The 19,958-nt window shown below is 42.8% G+C and overlaps 1 protein-coding gene across 6 annotated transcripts in view; it reads left to right on the top strand.

Annotated features, from left to right (window-relative positions):
- Fak (protein tyrosine kinase 2 Fak) overlaps positions 1-19,958 on the top strand; it is a 92,103-nt gene that overhangs the window by 52,910 nt on the left and 19,235 nt on the right. For 4 of the 6 annotated variants that reach the window (XM_084578027.1, XM_084578026.1, XM_084578024.1 and 1 more), the window contains exons 2-17: positions 1,361-1,598; positions 2,859-3,034; positions 4,037-4,124; positions 4,472-4,548; positions 6,311-6,428; positions 6,684-6,824; positions 8,115-8,192; positions 9,095-9,199; positions 9,593-9,704; positions 13,669-13,692; positions 14,326-14,347; positions 14,447-14,508; positions 14,638-14,688; positions 16,205-16,302; positions 16,705-16,792; positions 19,185-19,285. In XM_084578027.1, coding sequence (XP_084434153.1) covers positions 1,361-1,598; positions 2,859-3,034; positions 4,037-4,124; positions 4,472-4,548; positions 6,311-6,428; positions 6,684-6,824; positions 8,115-8,192; positions 9,095-9,199; positions 9,593-9,704; positions 13,669-13,692; positions 14,326-14,347; positions 14,447-14,508; positions 14,638-14,688; positions 16,205-16,302; positions 16,705-16,792; positions 19,185-19,285 — 1,579 coding nt within the window. The remainder of the gene's footprint in view (positions 1-1,360; positions 1,599-2,858; positions 3,035-4,036; positions 4,125-4,471; positions 4,549-6,310; positions 6,429-6,683; positions 6,825-8,114; positions 8,193-9,094; positions 9,200-9,592; positions 9,705-13,668; positions 13,693-14,325; positions 14,348-14,446; positions 14,509-14,637; positions 14,689-16,204; positions 16,303-16,704; positions 16,793-19,184; positions 19,286-19,958) is intronic. The other 2 variants (XM_084578028.1, XM_084578025.1) reach the window with 1 other exon arrangement.

The following is a 19,958-nucleotide window of genomic DNA, read 5'->3' as shown; positions in this document are numbered from 1 at the left end:
TTGGCAACGGCTTAGTTAAGCAGCCGGTGTGAGCCGGCGACGGTGGTATGGTGGCGTCGACTGCTTCGCTCTCACGCTTCCTAAGCTCGCTCTAGCGCCTCCCCCCCCCTTACACACACACACACGGACTTCGTCCAAGACAACAGCTCTAAATGTCCAGTGTCCGCCTTCTGGGCGTTGATGCCGGTACCACTTTCGTTGCTGTAGGTCTTGCGACGCCGCCGAGCGGCTTTTTCAGCAACGAAAGCGACTTGGTCTTGGTGCGCGTGACGTTCGGGCGTACGGAACATCACCGTAGCACTGTGAGATGGTAGCTGCTGCGAAATTTACACTCGCTAGTTTTTCAGTTTATTTTGCTTCTCTGGGTGTCTACAGACGGAATCTTGGCTGAGCTTACTCGCCATTTGCAACCACACTCCGGGGTGATCAAAGAGATTGAGGCATTAAGCTAGCAACCGGATAGCAAGTCCTGAGGGCAATAACCTTCTTGTGCTGTTCATGTCAGTGGTAAAATTCACCATGAGCATGACACAGCGCCATATTGATGGGTGAGAGCGACAAATAAAGCTGATGCAATCGCTTTTTTTTTTTCTCCTCTACCGCTCTGTCTGTGGCCGTCTGCCATTTCCTCACCTACTTCGGTTCATTCTGTCGGCGCCCATCTCTATTTCTCTTATCATTTTTTTCCTGGCTGCCTTGATCAATGGCCTTGGACGGACTTTGCTCAGGGCGGGCATGACTTATAGAACAGAAATAAAGTACATATAGAGTCAGACATTGGAGAGACCGAAGCACATGTTTGACTGGATTGCATGTGTAGTATGTGGTGTTGCTGATCCAGCACTTATTTGTCTTTGTTCTCTGTATTGTTACCAGAGTTTAGCACTGTCAAACAAAAGACTCCGATGCAGCCGACATCAGTATCAGCGCTAGGAGTTTGAGTCGAATAGCAGGAAAAAGATGTTGCAACTTTCCGATGTTGTGGAATGGAAGCCAACAGCTAAGGCGCAGAATCTGGAACTGTATAATTTTGTTAAGAACAAAAAAAAAAAAAAATTGAAGTTGCACACACATTATGTCATTCAAGTTTTGATGTCTATGTTTGGGGGGCAGGGGTCGGGTATAAGGAATTCAGTGGGTCATGTGACCTTGCCATGAGGTCACATCATTTTGCATGGACACCAACCATGAGATCTTGAGGGGTGGGGAGGAAAGGCAGGGTTTGGCTAACGCAGCTGACGCTTTGAAATAAAGTTCCCTTGAAGATCTCCAGGGCTTGTGGAGCTTTCCTTCTTAGCAAGGTGATTGCCTTTGTCTCTAAATAAAATAGCTAACTTCGGTGCTTTCGCTCTTCTCCCAGGTTGCATGATGAGCCCGGGCTCGAGTCGGTGGTGGGAATGCGTGATGCGGCAGGCTCCTCACCCTGTCCTCCACGCAAGCCTGTGCTGTCCCCGACCCGCAGCGGCGGCAGCCGGCCCACCTCGCCACTGGCCACCAGGGTGGGTGCCGCCCCGGAGACGCCCATGTCCCCGCTGAGGGTGCACCTCTCCAACGACACCTTCAAGGGAGTCAAGTGTGGCGATGCCACCGACGTCAAGGTGAGGAACCTAGAGGGTCATTGCACAGCCAAAAGCTCATATTGGTAGAGCAGTTTTTTATGGGGATCTGTATTGGTTCAGCCGGCCAGTGTGTGCACGCATGAGCATCTGTGTCATCATGAGTACTGCATGCACTTTGTAATAGGATGTTATCACTGAGTGTATTGTGCAGTAGGAGCTAGGAGCCCCTGTGTGTAGCTCTGAGGGTAATGCAAGAGGTGAACCAATCTAATAACACTGTGGGGAAAGGGTTAGGGGGAGATTCTATGCATCGATAAAACAATTACTCATGGGGCATAGCTTGCATTTGTATGTTAATTCAAGCCATCAACTCGACCTGGAGCCTATGCTAAAACCCAAGCTCTCCCCCTTCTTTTCCCCTTTACCCTACTCTGGAACAGCAGACCAAAGATATTTTGTCTCCAAACAACCTCTCGACCATTCCTGTCTTTGAAGTTCCTCAATTGAAAGGCCATTGCCTACACACTCTTTACCTCTTCTACCTGTGGCACAATGCAGTACACTTTACTAGTACCAAAGAAATTGACTTTGAACAAATATCAAATAAAAAGTGTTACTGGTTTAAGTATTTGTTCTGGGGTTACCAGAGGAAAGTGTCTGTGTCTAAGCATGTCTGCAAGGTATGTGATCCCTGCACATTTTGAAACATACCTCAAATAAGAGAGCAAGAAATTGTATTCATTTGATCTAAAAATATATGGAGTGTGCTTTGAGTGGAATTTTTATGTAGATTTAGTTCTGATAACTTTTATGTATATGTTAGTTTTTAGATTCATTGCAGGTTTTTTTTTTTTTTTTTGGGGGGGGGGGCATTTAGTTGTTATTGCATTATTTTTTTTTCTTTATTTTTTAATCACTATAAAATCCTGCAAATGCTAGTTTTATGCTGCATCTGAAAATGAACACTTCCCTATTCGATGCTCTACAGGAAAGAAATGTTTTAAGGCAGGGCCCCACAACTTTCAGTGGTGTAATCCTGATGGGGGTGTTAAAAATGCTTGTATCAGGAACACAAATGATTGCATTCACACAGGTTTAATTATGACTTCAGTCATATCTTTTGGAAATTTGTGTCAATCAGTATCATATTCCTCTGAAACTAGGGAAGGAAACTTGAAGCACTATCAAGTTTTTCATTGAATGGTATGCATTGAACTTGCATTTGCTTGGCCCAGACTATTACAGTCATGATCCTGTTCTGACCTTTGATCTTCAACTCTGCTCTGTGCACCTGTGCAGGGCATCCTGCGGCTGCTCTCCTCTCAGCTGTCCGAGCGGCCCCTGCCCCTGGAGTGTCTGCTGGCACTGCGTCTGCACCACCCGGCGTCCGGTGAAGTCCGGTGGCTACATCAGGACACCACCATGTTTCAGGTGGTCGAGAAGTACCTCCCACAGCACAACACCAATGACTGGAGGTAGGCACTCTTTCCTGCATGGTCGCCCCTCAGCCGGTGAAGAGAGAAGTGAGCTGAATTAGCATCGCCCTTTCTCTGCACTTCTAGTGATTTCTTTTGTTTGTGGGTTATGTTTCTTGTTCAGGCTTGGTTGCACCTGCAATATTTCGTTCACCGAAATGCTCTTTGCATTCTTTCAGGCTGTCGCAGTTGTACTGCTCACATTGTTGCAATGGTTAGGGAAGGCTTGGAGCTAAGGTTGCTGTTGCTGCTTCTCATCTCCACCTCAGGAAGAATGGAAAGTCTTGGAGGGTTCTTATTGTTATAAGTTGTAAAACATAGATTGTGATTGCAGGAGTACTGACACATAATTTTTGCTTATGTGTTTTATGCTTTGTAATTATGTGTAAGGTATTACCATACATAAATCACCATGAGCTATTTGCCTGCAACTGCAAAATAATTTTTAGTTGAATTAATTTCTTGTCTCACCTGTGTCTTACCTGTTTTGGTTTTGGTTTCAACAGATGAACGATGGCTGTAAGATCGAAGGGCAGTCTAGGTCGCTTGAGCTATGAAAATATGTCGATATAATAGCTACTTCAGCGTTTTAATTCACCACAGTGCCGAATTCTGCCTGCCTCAAGAAGGGGAATCTGAATAAGTAAAATGAAAAACAGCAACTATACCTTAGTTTCTTTGCTCTTATCACATGACCTAGACACCACTTTGAGATCATATTCGTTGCTCGGCTGTTGAAAGCGAAGCTGAAGCTGGTGAAAAAATAAATTTTAATTATAGATTATTTACCGCTTATAGGTGGAAACTACATGGTGATCCATGTACAGTAATGTCTTGCATATCGTTAACAAGAAGAACAATGGAACCAAAATTTCATGTGTATTCTGCTTAAGAAATTTTAACTTTTTCTGCTGCCATCATCTCTGTGGTTCATTTACTGAAAATGAAATTATTTGCATAGAAAAAAGTGTTTCTCTTTTCTTGTTTTTCTTTATTTGCAAGGTTTGAGCTGCGGGTACGCTACCTCCTCAGTAATTTGCAAGAATTCCATGACAAGGACCCTGTGCTCTTTACTTACTTCTACAGACAGGTGAGATATGAGAACATGGTGGCCTTTTTTTTTTTTCTCCTAGATTATAAGAATATGAAATTACCTGCATCCCCTCCAAAAAAGAAAGTGTACCTCTTTTTAACAAATTGAAGAAAGAATGTACACATTGTGTTGCACTTCATATTGCTAGCAGCATGCTAGATGAGCATTATTACCTGTTGAATGCCTCATTTTGAGAGAAAAGACAGAAGCCCTGTAGTTGTAGTTGGTAAAGCCTTGAAAGTATTATTTGTAGGAAGATTTTGCTGAACTGTAACATCGATGGCTTCATTTTCTAACTTGTGGCAGCAGGATTAGTTTTTTATAACTTCTTGTCTTACCCCTAGGTCAAGAGTGACTATCTACGAAAGAGTGTGAATGTGGATCAAGACCTGGCGATTCATCTATGCTGCTTAGAAATTAGGTAAGTTATTACTAGTCTGTGCACATTCTTGCGATCGGTTCCTGTCGTGGTCTTCAAGGTAGACAGTGCTGCAGTATGCATTTTGTCATATTGGTATTTTGTGGCCATAACTTTCACATTTGCTTTTGGCCGGTTGGGGTATTATTTAGGAGATACAAAGGACACAAGGATTGGTTTCTCATAACATCGGGACTGTTGAGTAGCTGTCACTTTCACTTCCATTTTCTAAAGGAGGGTGTATACAAAGCATAGGATTTCCCTCTCTTATTCCATTTACCAGCTCATCTCACTTTCTTCATAGTCTATAAGTTTTTCCACATCTTGGTTTGACCTAATGCTGACATCTCTATATTTCCATATCCATTCCACTTAATTTCATTTGGCCATCACCACCATTCCCCATTTCCCCATATTTCTGTTACTCTGTTTTCGATACATTAATTTCAGAAGGGTCTGGGAGGAAATGGCCCTGTGGGGAAGGAAGGAAGGGACACAGCACATAATTTTATCATTCTGTTGCTTGATTTTGTTTTTGAGTGTGGAAATGTGAGTCAGCTTTTCAGTAGCCCATAGCACTGCGAGCATATAAGCAGAGGAAAACGTCTCGATATAGAGGCCTATTGTCCTGCTCTGATTTTTTAACAAATAGACACATTGATAATTCACGCTTAAACCGGTGTCAATCACCTTTGTGATAGTGTTAATAGCATTGCAGGAGTGTTTTCTGTGGGCCCTCTTCTTTTCTAATGCATATTTTGCCCTCCCAGCAGCTTTGTTTTCAGGCAAGCAGCCTTTTTGTTCTTGCAAAGTTTTAAGCAACTGGCAGAATATTTGTGGTAATATTCTAATGCAAGAAATTCATAGAGATGGTCTTTGTGAGCATTAGTGCAAAATTTCAAAGCTTTGCGTGGAGGCTATAGCTTACAGATAATTATTAAAATTGCTCCTGGCAACCACCCATAATTGATTGGTGCGGCACATCCTTGCGTGCAAACCTGTCCGACGACGTCATTGGGGTTTGCTTAATTGCTTTGCTTACTTGCTTGCTTAATGCTTTAGTAATTAGCTCTTCATGGTCCCTTTAACAGCCATTAAGTTTGATGCACTTAATTTTATACCCTACAGTGTGGTATTTCTGCCACCATAGATGTTTTATGAAGACAGTGTTGCAGGCTGGTGCGTGCTTGGAATTAGTTCACGCATCCTAGGAGGTGGCACACAGGTAGACTGAGGTGGGACAACTCGGTGTGACGCACGATGTGATACTGCACACTGTGTTCTTTCTCCCCCGCACTGTGTACCACAGTACTAGGTGCACTGAGGACAAACTCAGGTGTCATAGCATGATTTGAGGAAGAGAGGCTGCATGCACACTTCAACGTTACCTTGCTAAGAGTAAAAATATTTTCCCATCTTTTCCTTGGCCCTCATCAGTACTGAAGGAATTATGTTGCTGTTATATCTCCATACATATTTAAGTGCAGTAAATACCAGCTGATATGTCTGCCAAATATGCGAGGCATCGTGGAGAAATCTCCTGCAGTCTCTTGAGCTATTTCAGCTTGCATTTCAATTTTGTAATTGTTCTTTTTGCGACACCATTGCATTGTCAGACTCGGCTTCAAGTGTCAATCAGACAAGCATGAAATTCCTTTTCATTTTTTCCTCGTTAATCACATGTGACTTTAGTTATTCCATATGCTTTCCTCTCTTAATGTTTTGAGCTGTGTGGAGTGTGACTTTGCGGTGAATTCCTGTGCAGGAGATTTTGCAAGGACATGACCCATGGCGCCCTGGACAAGAAGTCCAACTACGAGCTGATCGAGAAGGAGATTGGCCTGCACAAGTTCCTGCCTGCAAATGTCATCTCAGCCAACAAGGTTTCACGTGCATTCCCTTCTATGAGGAAGCAGCTGCTGTCCAGCAGAGCGTGTCATACACGTGTTAAACATTGAAGCGTACCTTGTATCCAGAATCTATAGCTAAAGAAGTCTCTGTGCAAGTCTTCAGCCACACAGTGTTGCTATATAAGTCATCGGTCAAGATAGCAGTTTATGCTTACATGCAGCAATATCTGCCGTGGTATCAAGTTTGTGAAGTGTTGGAGCTGAATAATTGTATGTTGTGTGTTGCAGCCCAAGAATCTGCGCAAGCTGATCCAAGCCCAGTTCAAGAAGTGCTCGCAGCTGAGTGAGACCCAGTGCATGCTGCGCTTTCTGGAGCTGGTGCGACAGGTGTTGCCTTACGACCGGGAGAGTTTCTCCTGTGCTCTCGGGGTGAGTCCATCTTGTCTTGGCGCGATGAGGATGCAATATGCTTCGAGCCACTTGCATGCTGGCGACATATAATGGCTATATGTCACCAGCATGCAAGTGGCTGTGTTTGTGACCAATGATCAGGATTAACTGTCACTGCAAAAAACCAGAGCATCAATCACACTGGTGTGCGCGCTGGGGTATGGATATTAACTAAGACAAAACTGTATTCTTACAAATCACAAGTAAAAAGCGTTCGAACTGCATAGTTATATACTCTACAACCTCGCTATTTTAGAAATGGAGGGCTATAAGTACCTCGGAGTAACCCTCACTAAAAAACTCTTTTGCCTCGAATATCTCTGACATCTGCGCATCTGCAATGAAGGAATTATTGTTTATTAAAAGAAAACTTAGAAATGCCCCCATCAGTATTGGAATCACTGCGTGTAAGGCCTGTGTCAGGCCCCGACTTGAATATGCGGCAGCAGTCTGGCATTCGCATAATTATCTCCGAAATGAAACGTGTACAAAGAAAAGCAGTTGGTTTTATTTATGGTAAATGCAAAAGGACAGATTCTCCAAGTGCATTGATTCTAAGAAATAATTTACAATCTTTAGCAGTGAGAAGGAAGCTTAGCTGCCTAGCATTGCTTCGTAGTCACATTTCAGGAAGCAGATCTTCCCGACTGTGTGAAATTAGCAAGCATTAGAAGAAAAGCAACATGTACATACATGAGCATTTTTTAGCCCCAATCTCTGCGCGAGCCAATGGGTTCAAATTCAGTTTTTTTTCCTGAATACTCTCAGAGAGTGGAATCTCTTTACTTCTTGTTTATGTCATTCGAAGTATTTTGTGATGGAGTTGTAGAATTTTTTGTATGGCCCCTATGGTTGGAGTTCTGACGACAAATGTTGGATTTTATATCCTGTAAATGCCTTGTGGCTGTAGCGGCTGATGGTCTTTATGTTTGTCATAGCTTAGTTGTGTGCCCCTCCTTCTTGGGCCAGATTTATGGCTTGCGGCATGTATAAATAAATAAATGAGATAAAATAAAAAAGAAACACCTGGCGGCCCTGCACTCATTACATCGGTCACAGTGCTAGCTATCATTGTGTAGTATTTAACTGATGTTTTTCCTAGCATGCATGCGCTTTGACATGTTGCCACATGTGCAGTTCACCATTGTGTAGGTATTTGTGCCACCTGTTGTCCAGGCGACACTATGTATCTGCACCCTGTTCTTTTGTATTCTGTCTGGAGGAAAATGTGTGGTAAATATTCAAATATTCTTTTGATTCACTCTGCAGACTGGGTGGAGCGTGCCTGTGGAACTGGTTGTGAACCAAGAACTTGGCATTGGGTACCTGACTGACAGGAATGGACAGGTCAGTGCTTCTTTCTGTGTAAAAAAAAAAGGAAGGAAAAATTGGGGTGTTCTTTGTTTGCATTATTATGGACTGATAAAATTCTTGCTCATTGCATGGCCAATACCTTCAAAAGCAACTCTGAGTTTGTTTGTTTTTTTTTTCTTTCTTTTTTTTACCTTTAATAAAACTTTCACTGCAGTTTTTCCACCTCATTCTGATCTTTCACCTAGTGTGGTAGCCATCATGTGACATTTCCTTCCACCGCACATCGATTACTATATAGTTTGCCATTTCCCTGGTCTTAGTTCAGGTTGTTTCTGCGGGTGACACTGGGTATCATGGACCAACCATTAATTGATCATTATGGCCTGCTTTCTGTATGAGGAACAAATTTTAAGGTTCTTCATAGGTAGTCGTAGGTATCTTTTGAACACAGTGTTCATTTCCAGTAATTTTCAGCCATTCAGTGTGCTTGCTTTTCTGAATAATGTTTATGGTGCCATCCTGCATCAACTGGAACGTCATCCCTGACCAAGAACAGAGTTCTGATTTGAGTGTGGAGTTTTTGTTTTTTCAAAATAGTTGCAAACAAGTTCCAAATAATACGGCAAAATAATTAACTCTGGAAAAACCTCTGGTCTTTAGTCGTATGAATGTACTTCTGTCTTCTGCCTTTAAAATAATGACCACGGTTTTCCAAGTGTACACGGGACGGCATTGGGACATTGAAAAGACATTGATATTTTGTCTCTTGATATGCATTGTTCCGCCTCTTTCTCATCCCTCTTTTTTTTTTCTGTACAAGTATAGGGGAGCCTACTGAATCATTGCAGCACATGCACTTTTCATGTCATTTGCTTTTCTGTTGCCTGCTAGAAGTCGTAGTGGTAATGAGGGATCCATTTCTTCTTCTTCTTCAGTTGAACCACATAGCAAACTTCCAGCAGGTGCAGAGCATTCAGACCGTAGTCAACGACATCAGCCCAAAGCCTGTGCTCCAGCTGAAGATTGCTGGGGCCTCGGAGGTGAGCAGACATGGCCTGTTTCTGGACATGCCTCATTGACCCCTGTGTGCCCTTCAAAAATTGCTTATGGGTCTCTGATGAACAAAAGATGTTAGTGGCTACAGGTGCTGGGCGAAACCCAAGCAGAGAGCGGAGCCATAGATAAAAATTTGAGATCAGTATTTTGACTTCTGGTAAACAGTAAACACAAGCAAGAAATCAAAACTGGCAGTTAGTAGAGTTGCAGCTTTTTCTGTGACCTTTTTTTTTTCCAGCATTTTATAACGCGGCTGTTCACGGCTAGTGACTTTGTGTTAGATTGAGCTTTCATATTATGATTTCGCTTTCTTTTCTGGGGTAAATTTAGCATGTATCGAACTGGAGAACCAGACTTCCTGTTTAAAATCTTTGCAGGTGCTGAGCATCTCGTGCCCTTCACTGGCCATTGCAGAGAGCATTGCGGATCTGGTGGACGGTTATTGTCGGCTTATGCAGGGAACGCAGGCTTCTTTTTGGAGCCGTAAAGGTATGTTGCGCAGTGTTGCGCACTTTGAAACCACTCGCTCATAATCATCTGGGTCCAACAAACACTTCTGTCGTGCTTACTGACTGCCTAAACATCTGGTGCCGTTGATCGCTGAAGCTGCGCCTAACTCATGCTGGCTGGTGCTAACCCTGTTTTCGACTTGTGTCCCTTGCCTTTGTTCTCTGCTTCTCTACAAGTGTGTTGTTTGTTGTTTAATCTTACTGCTTATGTTGCCCTACTGCTGTATGATCAAGTGTTGTTTCGTCTGATTTGTGTTACCATGATGTGCGATACTATATTATGCATTCTTGCCCTAGTTGTCTACCTTAATCTCAAAGCACTTAACCTGCCGCCCTTGCATGGAGGTGACTTATATCAGTCTTGAGCAAACTGCAGTGGCACATAGGATTGCATTCATAGGAACATTTTAAAAAATTGGGAAGGCGGGAAGGGGGCGGGATACTTAACATCCAATTTAAGAGTATGACACTATAGTATTATTAGAAAGATTTTGAATAAGGGGCACCAATGCCTTGGGGCCCCTATTCTAAAGCTCTCTAATGGGTCCCGTTTGTGGCTCCCCCTACACATCTTCATTTGCATAATACATCCACTCTGCTACTCATTTACTCACAAATCCCTCACAAACGTTGCAGTTGTAAGCTGCCACATTATGTGAAAGACCACCTGAAATAGACAAAGCCCCGCTTTAACAACCAAGCCACGCAAACATGCTTGCATGCCCTATGTGTAGCATATGTTACACAGGATCAAAGAGTCCCGGAGGATTCGAATCCCATCTCAAAGGGGCTACTCAAGTTGGTAGCTCCTGCCAATTCGGCCACATAACAAGGTCTCTTGGCATCACACAACCTGCCTTTCCATATCACCTGCCAACTATACCACCTGCCAGAGGAGTGCGTGCGATTCTTCGCTCACAATGCTGAATTCTCTGGAGAATGGGGCCCTTAACGCGGTTGGGTTAATACAGTATTGTGCACTTTTATTGTGAAGGCTCTCAAAAGCTTTTCCACATCAACCACTGGCTCATTTCTGGTGAAAATTGTGTACAGGGCATGCACATTGCAGTCACTTTGTTTTGAAGTAAGTTTGACAGTGGCACTTAGCTCTTTCGGCTGGTTATGATCTGGGCCGAGATACAGGAACAATAAAGCTGCCAACGCTCAGTAGCCACCAGACTGTGGCGACTGGGCCGCCTTCTGTCATTTGCGAAGGACTTGCACACTTTTTGATACTCGCTTCGGTGCTTTTTGAGTCCTCGTGCTTTTCTTTGCACATTACAGATGGCGCCACTGCTGCCCTTCAGGGATAACTTGACTTTGACGGCTTTTGGTTCCTTGATCTCAGTTAGGTGATAATGGATATGCATCATGCATGGCTGAAACAGATGCTGTAAAAACGGGGGTACAAGCCATACGATACTATATTTACCAATTATTTACCAGTTTACCAGTATTTACCCCTCCGATTTACCAGTTCTAAAAATCAAAAAGGAAATCATTGATTGGCGTTTCAAAAAACAAAAAGGAAGGCATCAGGCATCACAACCTGAAGCTGATATGACTCGACCCGCTCTTGAGACTGATGGCACTGTATTTATTTTCATTTACATTTCAATGCCGCTTGTATGTGCATTATGTACTGGAAGGTCACGCAATGTGTGCAAAATTTACTTGGAGTTGTCCCAGCTCAAGTTGGATGGCAAGTGCTTCTCACTGCCCATATCCCACAGCACCTTCAGTATGTTGTGCATTCTGATGCTGCTTTTCTAAAAATATTTTTGTGCCTTCCCTTTGCCTTTCATGGTGACAACCTCCAACTACAAATTGTCAGCAGCGGTGGTGGGCATTGCAGGTGGCTAGCCGGGTGGTTGGGTTAGCGCCCGGCATTCTTTCATTACAAGCTCAGTTTTTAAATGGCTTACTGAGCTGATTTATTCAGCATCACCACAACACTGCACCACTGTGTTTCTGATGATGACGATGGCCGTCGACTTTGGCTGCTTATTGTTGCAAGACGTTTTTAGTTTTTCCATGAGTTACCATTATATAAGGCAGTGGTTGACTTTTTGCCATTGTTCAAAATGAAATGCATGTATTTTTACGGTAAATATTATTGTCAAACTTACTACGAGATAAAAGCTACCGCTTTGTGCAAACTCCGTGCACAGCTTCTGCTTAAACAAGGCGACTGTAAAGGTAGGAAAATTATTTACCCATCGCGATTAACACGCATCATAGCACATAAGGTAAAGAGCACTTTGAAAGAAACTCGGGGAGTGAGACTACTACAGTTTGTCAGGTCTTCGATAAAGGGAAGCTCTTGAAAATTTCTCGGGGTTAGAGGTTTACAATTGCATTGTATTTGCTGGAATTTCCTGTCAGTATTGCAGTGAACAATTTTTGGTAAAGAATTCAACAAAATATTAACGGAAAAGCGGGAAACTGAAACTGAAGTAGGGTTGCACAAAGCTGAAGCCACAAACATTATCAGCAAAACTCGTGAGCAAACTGAAAGGCTGAACCAGCAGCTGTAAATAATGACTGCATTTGTGAAATGTCTGATTTGACTGAAAACAAGTCCAGAATTGTGTTCATTTAATGGGTGGCAATGGGTGGGTAATGGCTGTGGTATCACAAATGCAGGCTGCCTCTAGAAAGTGACCCATCCTGGTGTCTGCGATAGGAGAAACCTGTCATTCTGATTTGCAATGGGACAAGATGTCATCAAGGTAGAAAATGTAGCACAGAAAAAAAAAAGTCAAGGATGCTGAGCAAAACACTGTTGTGAATTCAGAGTGCATGACCCTTGAAAAACTACTGGAGTTGCCCCTTCGTGACTCTGTACATGAGACAGAAATGTTGAACACATTAGGTTATGTCAGCTCCGTAATGGCGAGTTGATGAAACCTCCCTGAAAGTTGACAGATGATATTGGCTAATAGAGGCTGCTTTGTGTTCATTCGTTTTATTTAAAAACTGATATGTGTGTTTATGCCACAGATTTAGTATTTAGTTATTTCAATTGTGGGCTTGCTGTGACCTTGTCACTCCACTGTCCATGACTACCTGTGCGCAAAAAAGAAGTGAGGTTCCAAAGTCAACACAGAGGACTGTGGGAGAATCATCTGCTATTACTACTTCTGGTTCTTTCTCTCCTTGCTTTATTGCATTACACGCAGACTCTGTGTTGATGTCGTTATTTTGCACATTTGTTTGCGCTACGACATTGCTGGTTGTACTAAGCCACCGCGAGGTCATCGTGCTTGTACTGTCACGCTTCGTGACATATTTTGTTTGCACAGTAGGCCGCAATTCGTATATAATAAAAATGGGACCACGCTGTGCTGTGCGTGCATCAGTTTTTATGGGTCGTTTGATAACCCAGTGGCAACCTTTTTACACGCTGTGAGGAAAATCCACGATTACCTGCTCATCTTTACTGGTTCTGGCACTTTGTAGCTCAACAAGGAGTGAATGTATGATGATTAGTGTTGACTGTTAAACTTTTTTGAACACACGTGAAACTGGCTGGCAGCATCACAGAGCCATGATAGCCAGGATATTAACCGTGACAGCTTGCCTTTTGGGACAATTCAGTTCTGCACTCGCGTGAGGCATATAAATGCGTCATATGCTGGTTCTGCTATGATACAGTATAGTCGGCAATGCCGAAGCACAGTTACATTTGTAGAATAAGAAGCATGAGCACAGAGACCACATGAATTGCAATGAAAGGAGTGAATGGTCTAATCTGGAAGTAACGGTAACGGACGACTTTCTCTCGTTTCTTTGCATCGACTTTGGGAATGCACCTCACCTTATGTTTGTGAGAGCTGTTGTGTGGCCTCCGCTAACCACGTCTACTGTCTGTCTGTCCTGCCGTTATATGCTTGCATCTGACCCTGCTTTCTCGTTGCACTTGCTTGTCTCTGTTCTTGTAGAAGCCACTGTGGAAGCTGAAGAAGGTAGGCTGACTCCTTCTTTTGCTGGTTGCAGTTTTGCTTGGCAATATGTGAGGCTAACCTAGTTGTTTTGCTAGCTTTAGCATCTCCTAACCACCTCACACTTAATAGCATTGTATTGCAATACTTGTATGTGATAGTAGTTAGCACCTGTTATTAGATCATGCAGTCTATGTATGCGTGAAATTAAAGCTTTCGACTTTAATGTGGGATGCTTGTGCGGTGTCGTTTTAAATTTGCAACTACTGGGCGTAAGTGAGCTTATGTTTATAAAATGCTGCCATTCAGGTATACTCTGCCTGCACTTATACGACATGTTGTAACAATTTCGATAAATGTGCTTTCTCCCTTTCTTGGTGATATAATCTCAAAGCTAGCGTCCAGCTTTCTTGAGCTGTAGTATGTTTTGCTTCGTTTTCTTTGTAGGGTTGCCTTGCCTGTAGTAGTTTGTAGAAATTTCTTGTTGCTTTTTAAAGCGTACTGTGATTTCAGAGGCAAAAATTTTATTTTAGCGTACAAAAATTTTGATTTTGTATGTACTTACAATGCATGAGCTACAATGATGTCTTGAATTAAATTTTTTGCGGACCTGTGTCTGTGGTCAAAGTTATATTCTGTGTCCAATTTCACTTTCAGATGCACATCCCCCTAAGTACAGGTAGGAATTTCGTGACTTTTTTTTTTTTTTTTCTTTTCAAACATAGTAGTGGTCATGGGTAGGGGAAAAATGATAAATGGCATTGATTGCTTCTTTTAGGTCAGGCATCAAGCACAAGAATCATTCCAACCCATCCAGTTCGAAGAAACATGGAGTATCAGGTAACAGTGCCAGTATACAGTGCTGTCCTTGACGTCTTTGTATGTTTTAACTGTTGGCATATACTTACCACTGCCTCCATGGCAGGTTGGAATAGCCTTGCTCATCAGGTAGACCCACTTGCATTTCAGAGGACTATGCCGAGATTGTTGATGAAGAAGGGGACTACTCAACGCCTGCGAGTGAGTGTTTGTTTCTATTCCCCTTGTAACAACTACGACTTTCAGTACATCTCTTGACAAGCGCTGCGTCACAGACACACTTCACTATGGCTAGTGATGAATCAATGCTTACTGTCACTTGTATTTTAACACCAACGCAAACTTAGACACCTTTTTGTAGGCTGAGCCACCACTGTGTTGTGTAGTTGGGTGGGCTTTAGTTGGGACAGAACACTGGAATTTAGGTCTCGATTTTTTTTTGCCACAGTGGAAAGATTGATGTCTAAAATGTTCGATTCCCTAACGGTTTTGTTAGAAACGCTGTAGAAAATTTTTACCGGGAATTTTTCGATCAATGCGTGTACCCGTTTTTATGTAGTCCGATGCTGGAAACCATGAGCAGCGACCGCGATGACAACTGGTGGTCGACAAAAAATATGTATCGAAAACAAATAAACATTCACTCGCCAGTTAGTAATCAGACACTTTTTGCATAGAGTAACATCCTTTTCAGTTTCACACTCAACGCTGTTACGGCACAATAACACACGTCCTCGTCGACGAAAGTTTTAGTGGGCACTGTCATTGCTTCATTCATGAAATTGTAAACACTGTGACGCCATCTAGTGGCAAAACCTGAAAGCATACCTCTCGTAGTGCGAAAGGAGGGGTGGTTTTTATTTAAAGAACGCACTGAAGAGAGCACAAAATATAATAAATTATGACAAGCACTCCTAGAAGAAAAAAGAACAGTGTGCAGTTACAAAAATCAGTGATATTTTGCTGAAATGTAGTCACATGGGGTACTACAGTGAAGGTAATAGGGTTTCTCCGCTATATAGGGTCTAAGTTGTTTTTATGTGATTTTCAATGGCAAATTAAAATTGTAAAGCCTCTTTTCTTTGATATTGTAGTGCTCGATCTGTACTATATGAGGCAAGATCTTTTCATCTCCACCTTAATGTCATGACATATTTTGGCCAGTGTTCTGTCCTTCAGGAGACTGTGGCAAGTTGATGCATGTACTGGAGAGTAGAAACGTAGGTCAACGCAGCAACGCAGGGTATTAGTTAATTATCTTTGAGATGAAAAGCTCGCTGGTACGGAACATTTGATCATTTGTATCATTTGTACTTCCTTTGCCTACACAAAGGAGAGATGAGATGCTGTAAACTTCAGTGTAATCCACTTGGCTTCATGTAGTATAAAAGCATATCAACAGTAAAACTGCGTAAAAAGACTACTGAACACTCACCACTGTGTCCATCTCTTCTTTTTTTATTTGCATATGTTGTGTCTTAATGTCTTTTCCGTCTTTTTCTGTTTCTTGACTGCCTTTCATTGACAAAAAAATATAAATTGATTTTAAATAGTGCTGACTGTACAGACTGTCGTTTTATTTTATGGGGAACAGATCTCGTTTGAGCCACAGCCAGTTGCACGTATAAAAAAAGGAGTGAGAAGTTGGTCTTATTCTATTTCTAGCTCATTTCACACCAAACGTTTCATAGAGGTACCTCTTCTTTGCCTTCTGCAGCCAAAGACTACGAACTGTGTCGTTCCCACATCAATCTTGGAGACATCATTGGTGAAGGCCAGTTTGGAGACGTTCACAAGGGCACTTACACCTCAAAGGTATGCTACTTGTGAGCTACTCTGCATTTTATGAACAACGTTAGGCGTTTTGTGTTTAAAATAGTTGCCAATTATCAGTTTTTATTTTTATTTTATGCTTCTGCATCATAGATACCAAAGGGCCTGCACTTTGTGCTTACTTGTTCCTTTTTCTTCTCTCATTTTCTTAGCAACATTTTGCATGCCTATTGGTATAATGATAGGTACTCTTGTTACAGCACTGCAGTCTTTTTGACTCTCGAATCACGCGACCTCTTCCGTGTAATGCTCATGTTATGGCTGTGGAAAAGTAGTATGCGTGTAGTTTGTGTGCCGCGACTGTGTAATGGTTCTGTAGTGCATGTATTGTACCTGTATAATTGCTACTTAGCTCCCTCTGTAGTAATCTGTGCTTGGCCGCAGGCTGACAACCAGGTGGTCCCCGTGGCCATCAAGACCTGCAAGGTGGAGACAGAGGAATCCATGGGTGAAAAGTTTCTCGAAGAAGCCTGTAAGTTGTGGCTGCTGTGCACACTCTTTTTACTGTAGCCATTCAGCTTCCTTTCCTTAGCACAGAATTCTGTCTGGACCCTCTTATAAGGAAAGACTAGTGTTCCTTGACAGTTCACCCACCAGGGCAACAACCACCCTTATGCTTCTCAGAAAGAGGGCTGAAGCACGGAAAAACGCAGTAGAGAGTGCGACCAAATAAATGCTGCTAATCTCGAGAGGAATGAAGTAACATGATATTGCAGAAATTGATTGAATCAACAGATGTGCTAGAATAGTTCAGCAAAATAGAGATGAGGTCTGTTGCTCTTAGCTGTCGCTCGCCATGCTCCTTGGTTTTTAGTAAATGCTGTGACTCCAGTAATTTTCACCAAGTGGAACATTACTCCCTTTATAATATAATGACTGGGACACCAACCAGGTGTCTACCCGATACAAAGGGACTCGCCAACATTATCATCGGTATCATGATCATCATCATCATCAATTTGGTGGCAGCATTATTCATTCTAACATGAGATAGTACTCATTGCCTACAAGCATGTTGATTGTGTGACCCACGGCAACCTTACGCAAACAGAGCTATGTGATCAAGTTTTCTGCGTGGTTTTACAAAAGAGGCACTGAAAATTATGCCAGTTTCACTTGTGAATTTGGTGTTTTCACTTGTTCAAGGGCTTCAAAGAGGTCAGGGATGACATTAAATTGCATGGAGGGGATTGTGCACCTCTTACAGCCATTCTGAAGAATTCATCAATAAAGTGGTTGCAATGATCAAAGCTGATGGACATTTTAACATGCATTTTGCCCAGGAGCTGGAGGTTTCAGTAGGAAGTACCCATAAAATTTTCAGAAAGCACATTCACATGTCAAGGGTAGACGGACGGACGGACATACGGGCGGGTGGGCGGATGGACGGACAGAGAGTTCTGGCGCGTGCGATGAGTATTCGTAGATCGACGACCGCCTAGCACCCTTGTCGCGATCGCCGCTGCCAATTACTTAAACCTCTTGCAGATGCAATTCAGCGCTCTAAAGCGACTATATAATGAGATGTGGCTAGACTGCTTACGCCAGTCCAGAAGCAAAACTGGGTAGATCTTTGTCTCGACTAGGAGCGGGGCATAAAAGATGAAAGCAAAGACTGGTGGAAGGTGATTATTACTGTAGGCAAGACCTGAGTATACCGCTATGGTCTAGAGATGAAGTTCCAAAGTAGTCTGGGTAGAAGGGACAGCCTCGACCAATCTCCCAGCTAAGGTGCAAAAATTGAACAGCAAGCTAATGGTAATCACATTTTTCAACCACAAAGTAATGGTCTGAGCCTATGCATCTATAAAAGCCAGACAGTAAACATCGAGTATTACAGAAATCTTTTTTGCATTCATTAATAAGGGAAGACATCTCATGAAAACATCCCGAGCTTGTGGGCAATTGGAAACTGCCCTTCAACTATTCCAGAGCTCACATTGCTAATACTGTGGCCAAGTTTCTCACTTGGAAAAATCACAATAATCCTTCATCCACCCTACATTCCTGACCTGGCCCACTGCGACTTACTGTACCCCATGGCGGGAAAGGAATTGAAGGGAAGTCATTTTGATACAGTGTAGAAAGCAACCGAGGCTTTGGAGACAGTTTTCAAGCAGATGGCAGAGAGGGGCTTCGAAGCACCTGTGTTTTGTCAATTGTAGCAAAAACTGGAGAAAGTGCATTTAGCTCAGTGGAGAGTATCTTGAAGGGGGTAAGATATCTGATGAGTAGTTATTTTCAGAAATGAAATGTCCCAGAGAAACAGTCTCAGCCTTAACTGAGCAGTTTATATCATTCACGTGTCCGTTTTCTTGAAACAGTTCAGTTATTCAATTACTGTGAAAAATTGCTCGAACTCAGGATGTGTTGCGTTTCTGAGGCACTTGTTCATTCATATAGGCTAACCAGGATGTCTAATAGAGGGCAAGACAAGGCCACATTATTAATGTGAAGTAGAAACAACCTTAATTGCATGCATCCTTGCGGTGACAATTCCTTTATTTCATTAATGCACATACGAGGGACCATATAATGATGAGCATGTATCGGGAAACATCTCCTGTGCAGTCTGCCAATTCATTATTTTATGCACCACTGCAGCAGCTGTTGAAGGTTGTGTTTCCTGCCTAGCTATTGGTAGCAAGCTATTGTTAACTAAATCTCAGTAAAACATGGCACCAGAGCTATTCATGACTGAACTTCAGCTCTCCACTCCAGAAGGATGGTTTCTGCAAATAAGAAAGTTTAGTGTGTAGTCAAGTGCAGTTTTGTGTTCCAATTTGTGTGGCTGCTTTGTTTACTCTGCTTTGGATGACAGAGGTAGTAGATATTGCAAAAAATGATGGTTGTGGTGTGTGCAGATATTATGCAGCAGTTTGATCACCCCCACATCATCAGGCTCATTGGAATCTGCTCGGGCTCTCCAATCTGGATTGTCATGGAGCTGGCCAAGCACGGAGAGGTGGGTTCTGGACCCTGGCTACAGCCTGGTTGTAGCAAGAACTGAGTGCAGTGAGGGTGTATTGCTTATTTTTGTTTCATTTGTTGTTTCATTTTACAGGGGGTTAGGAATTAGCATGAATAAATTACTCATTTTCTGCCCATATAATTATCTATTGATTAGACTATAATTTACCCGGTCATGCCACACGTGCCCACTCAGTGGCATTGCACTGGCTTTCTTAAGGTTATGGATAAAAAATTAGTTGTGGTTTAGTTCTGGTTAACCCTAGTTTAATTGTGAAAGCAACGGCCAAAGTTTCTTTTGCCTGCTACATTATTCCCCTATCACGCCCTATCAGTGTAAGGTGCTACATTATTGGGGACACATAAGCTCATCCCTTAAGGGTATGACGCGAGAGCGTAAGCTACCAGTTCACATATAAAGTCACGCTTTGACCAAGCCGTATGGACATGCCAGCGTGTCGTAGGGGTAACAAGAACGCAAACTGTTGTGGCAGGCAGATTCTGATATCACCCTCCCATATGAAAGGAGTGACCCGAGTTGGCAGCTGCTGCCCATTGCAGGGCCGGCTCGGGGACCACGGACACGACGAGCGGTTAGACCTGGCGCAGTATTGCTTTCGCAATTAAGTTATTGAAGACACTTAAGCTCCGCCCTTGAGGGTATGATG

This window comes from Amblyomma maculatum, chromosome 9, assembly GCF_055883805.1.
Source record: "Amblyomma maculatum isolate TAMU_Amacu chromosome 9, ASM5588380v1, whole genome shotgun sequence".
Taxonomy (NCBI): domain Eukaryota; kingdom Metazoa; phylum Arthropoda; class Arachnida; order Ixodida; family Ixodidae; genus Amblyomma; species Amblyomma maculatum.
Note: the sequence above shows the minus strand (reverse complement) of the source record. Positions and strands in the feature narration are given on the sequence as shown.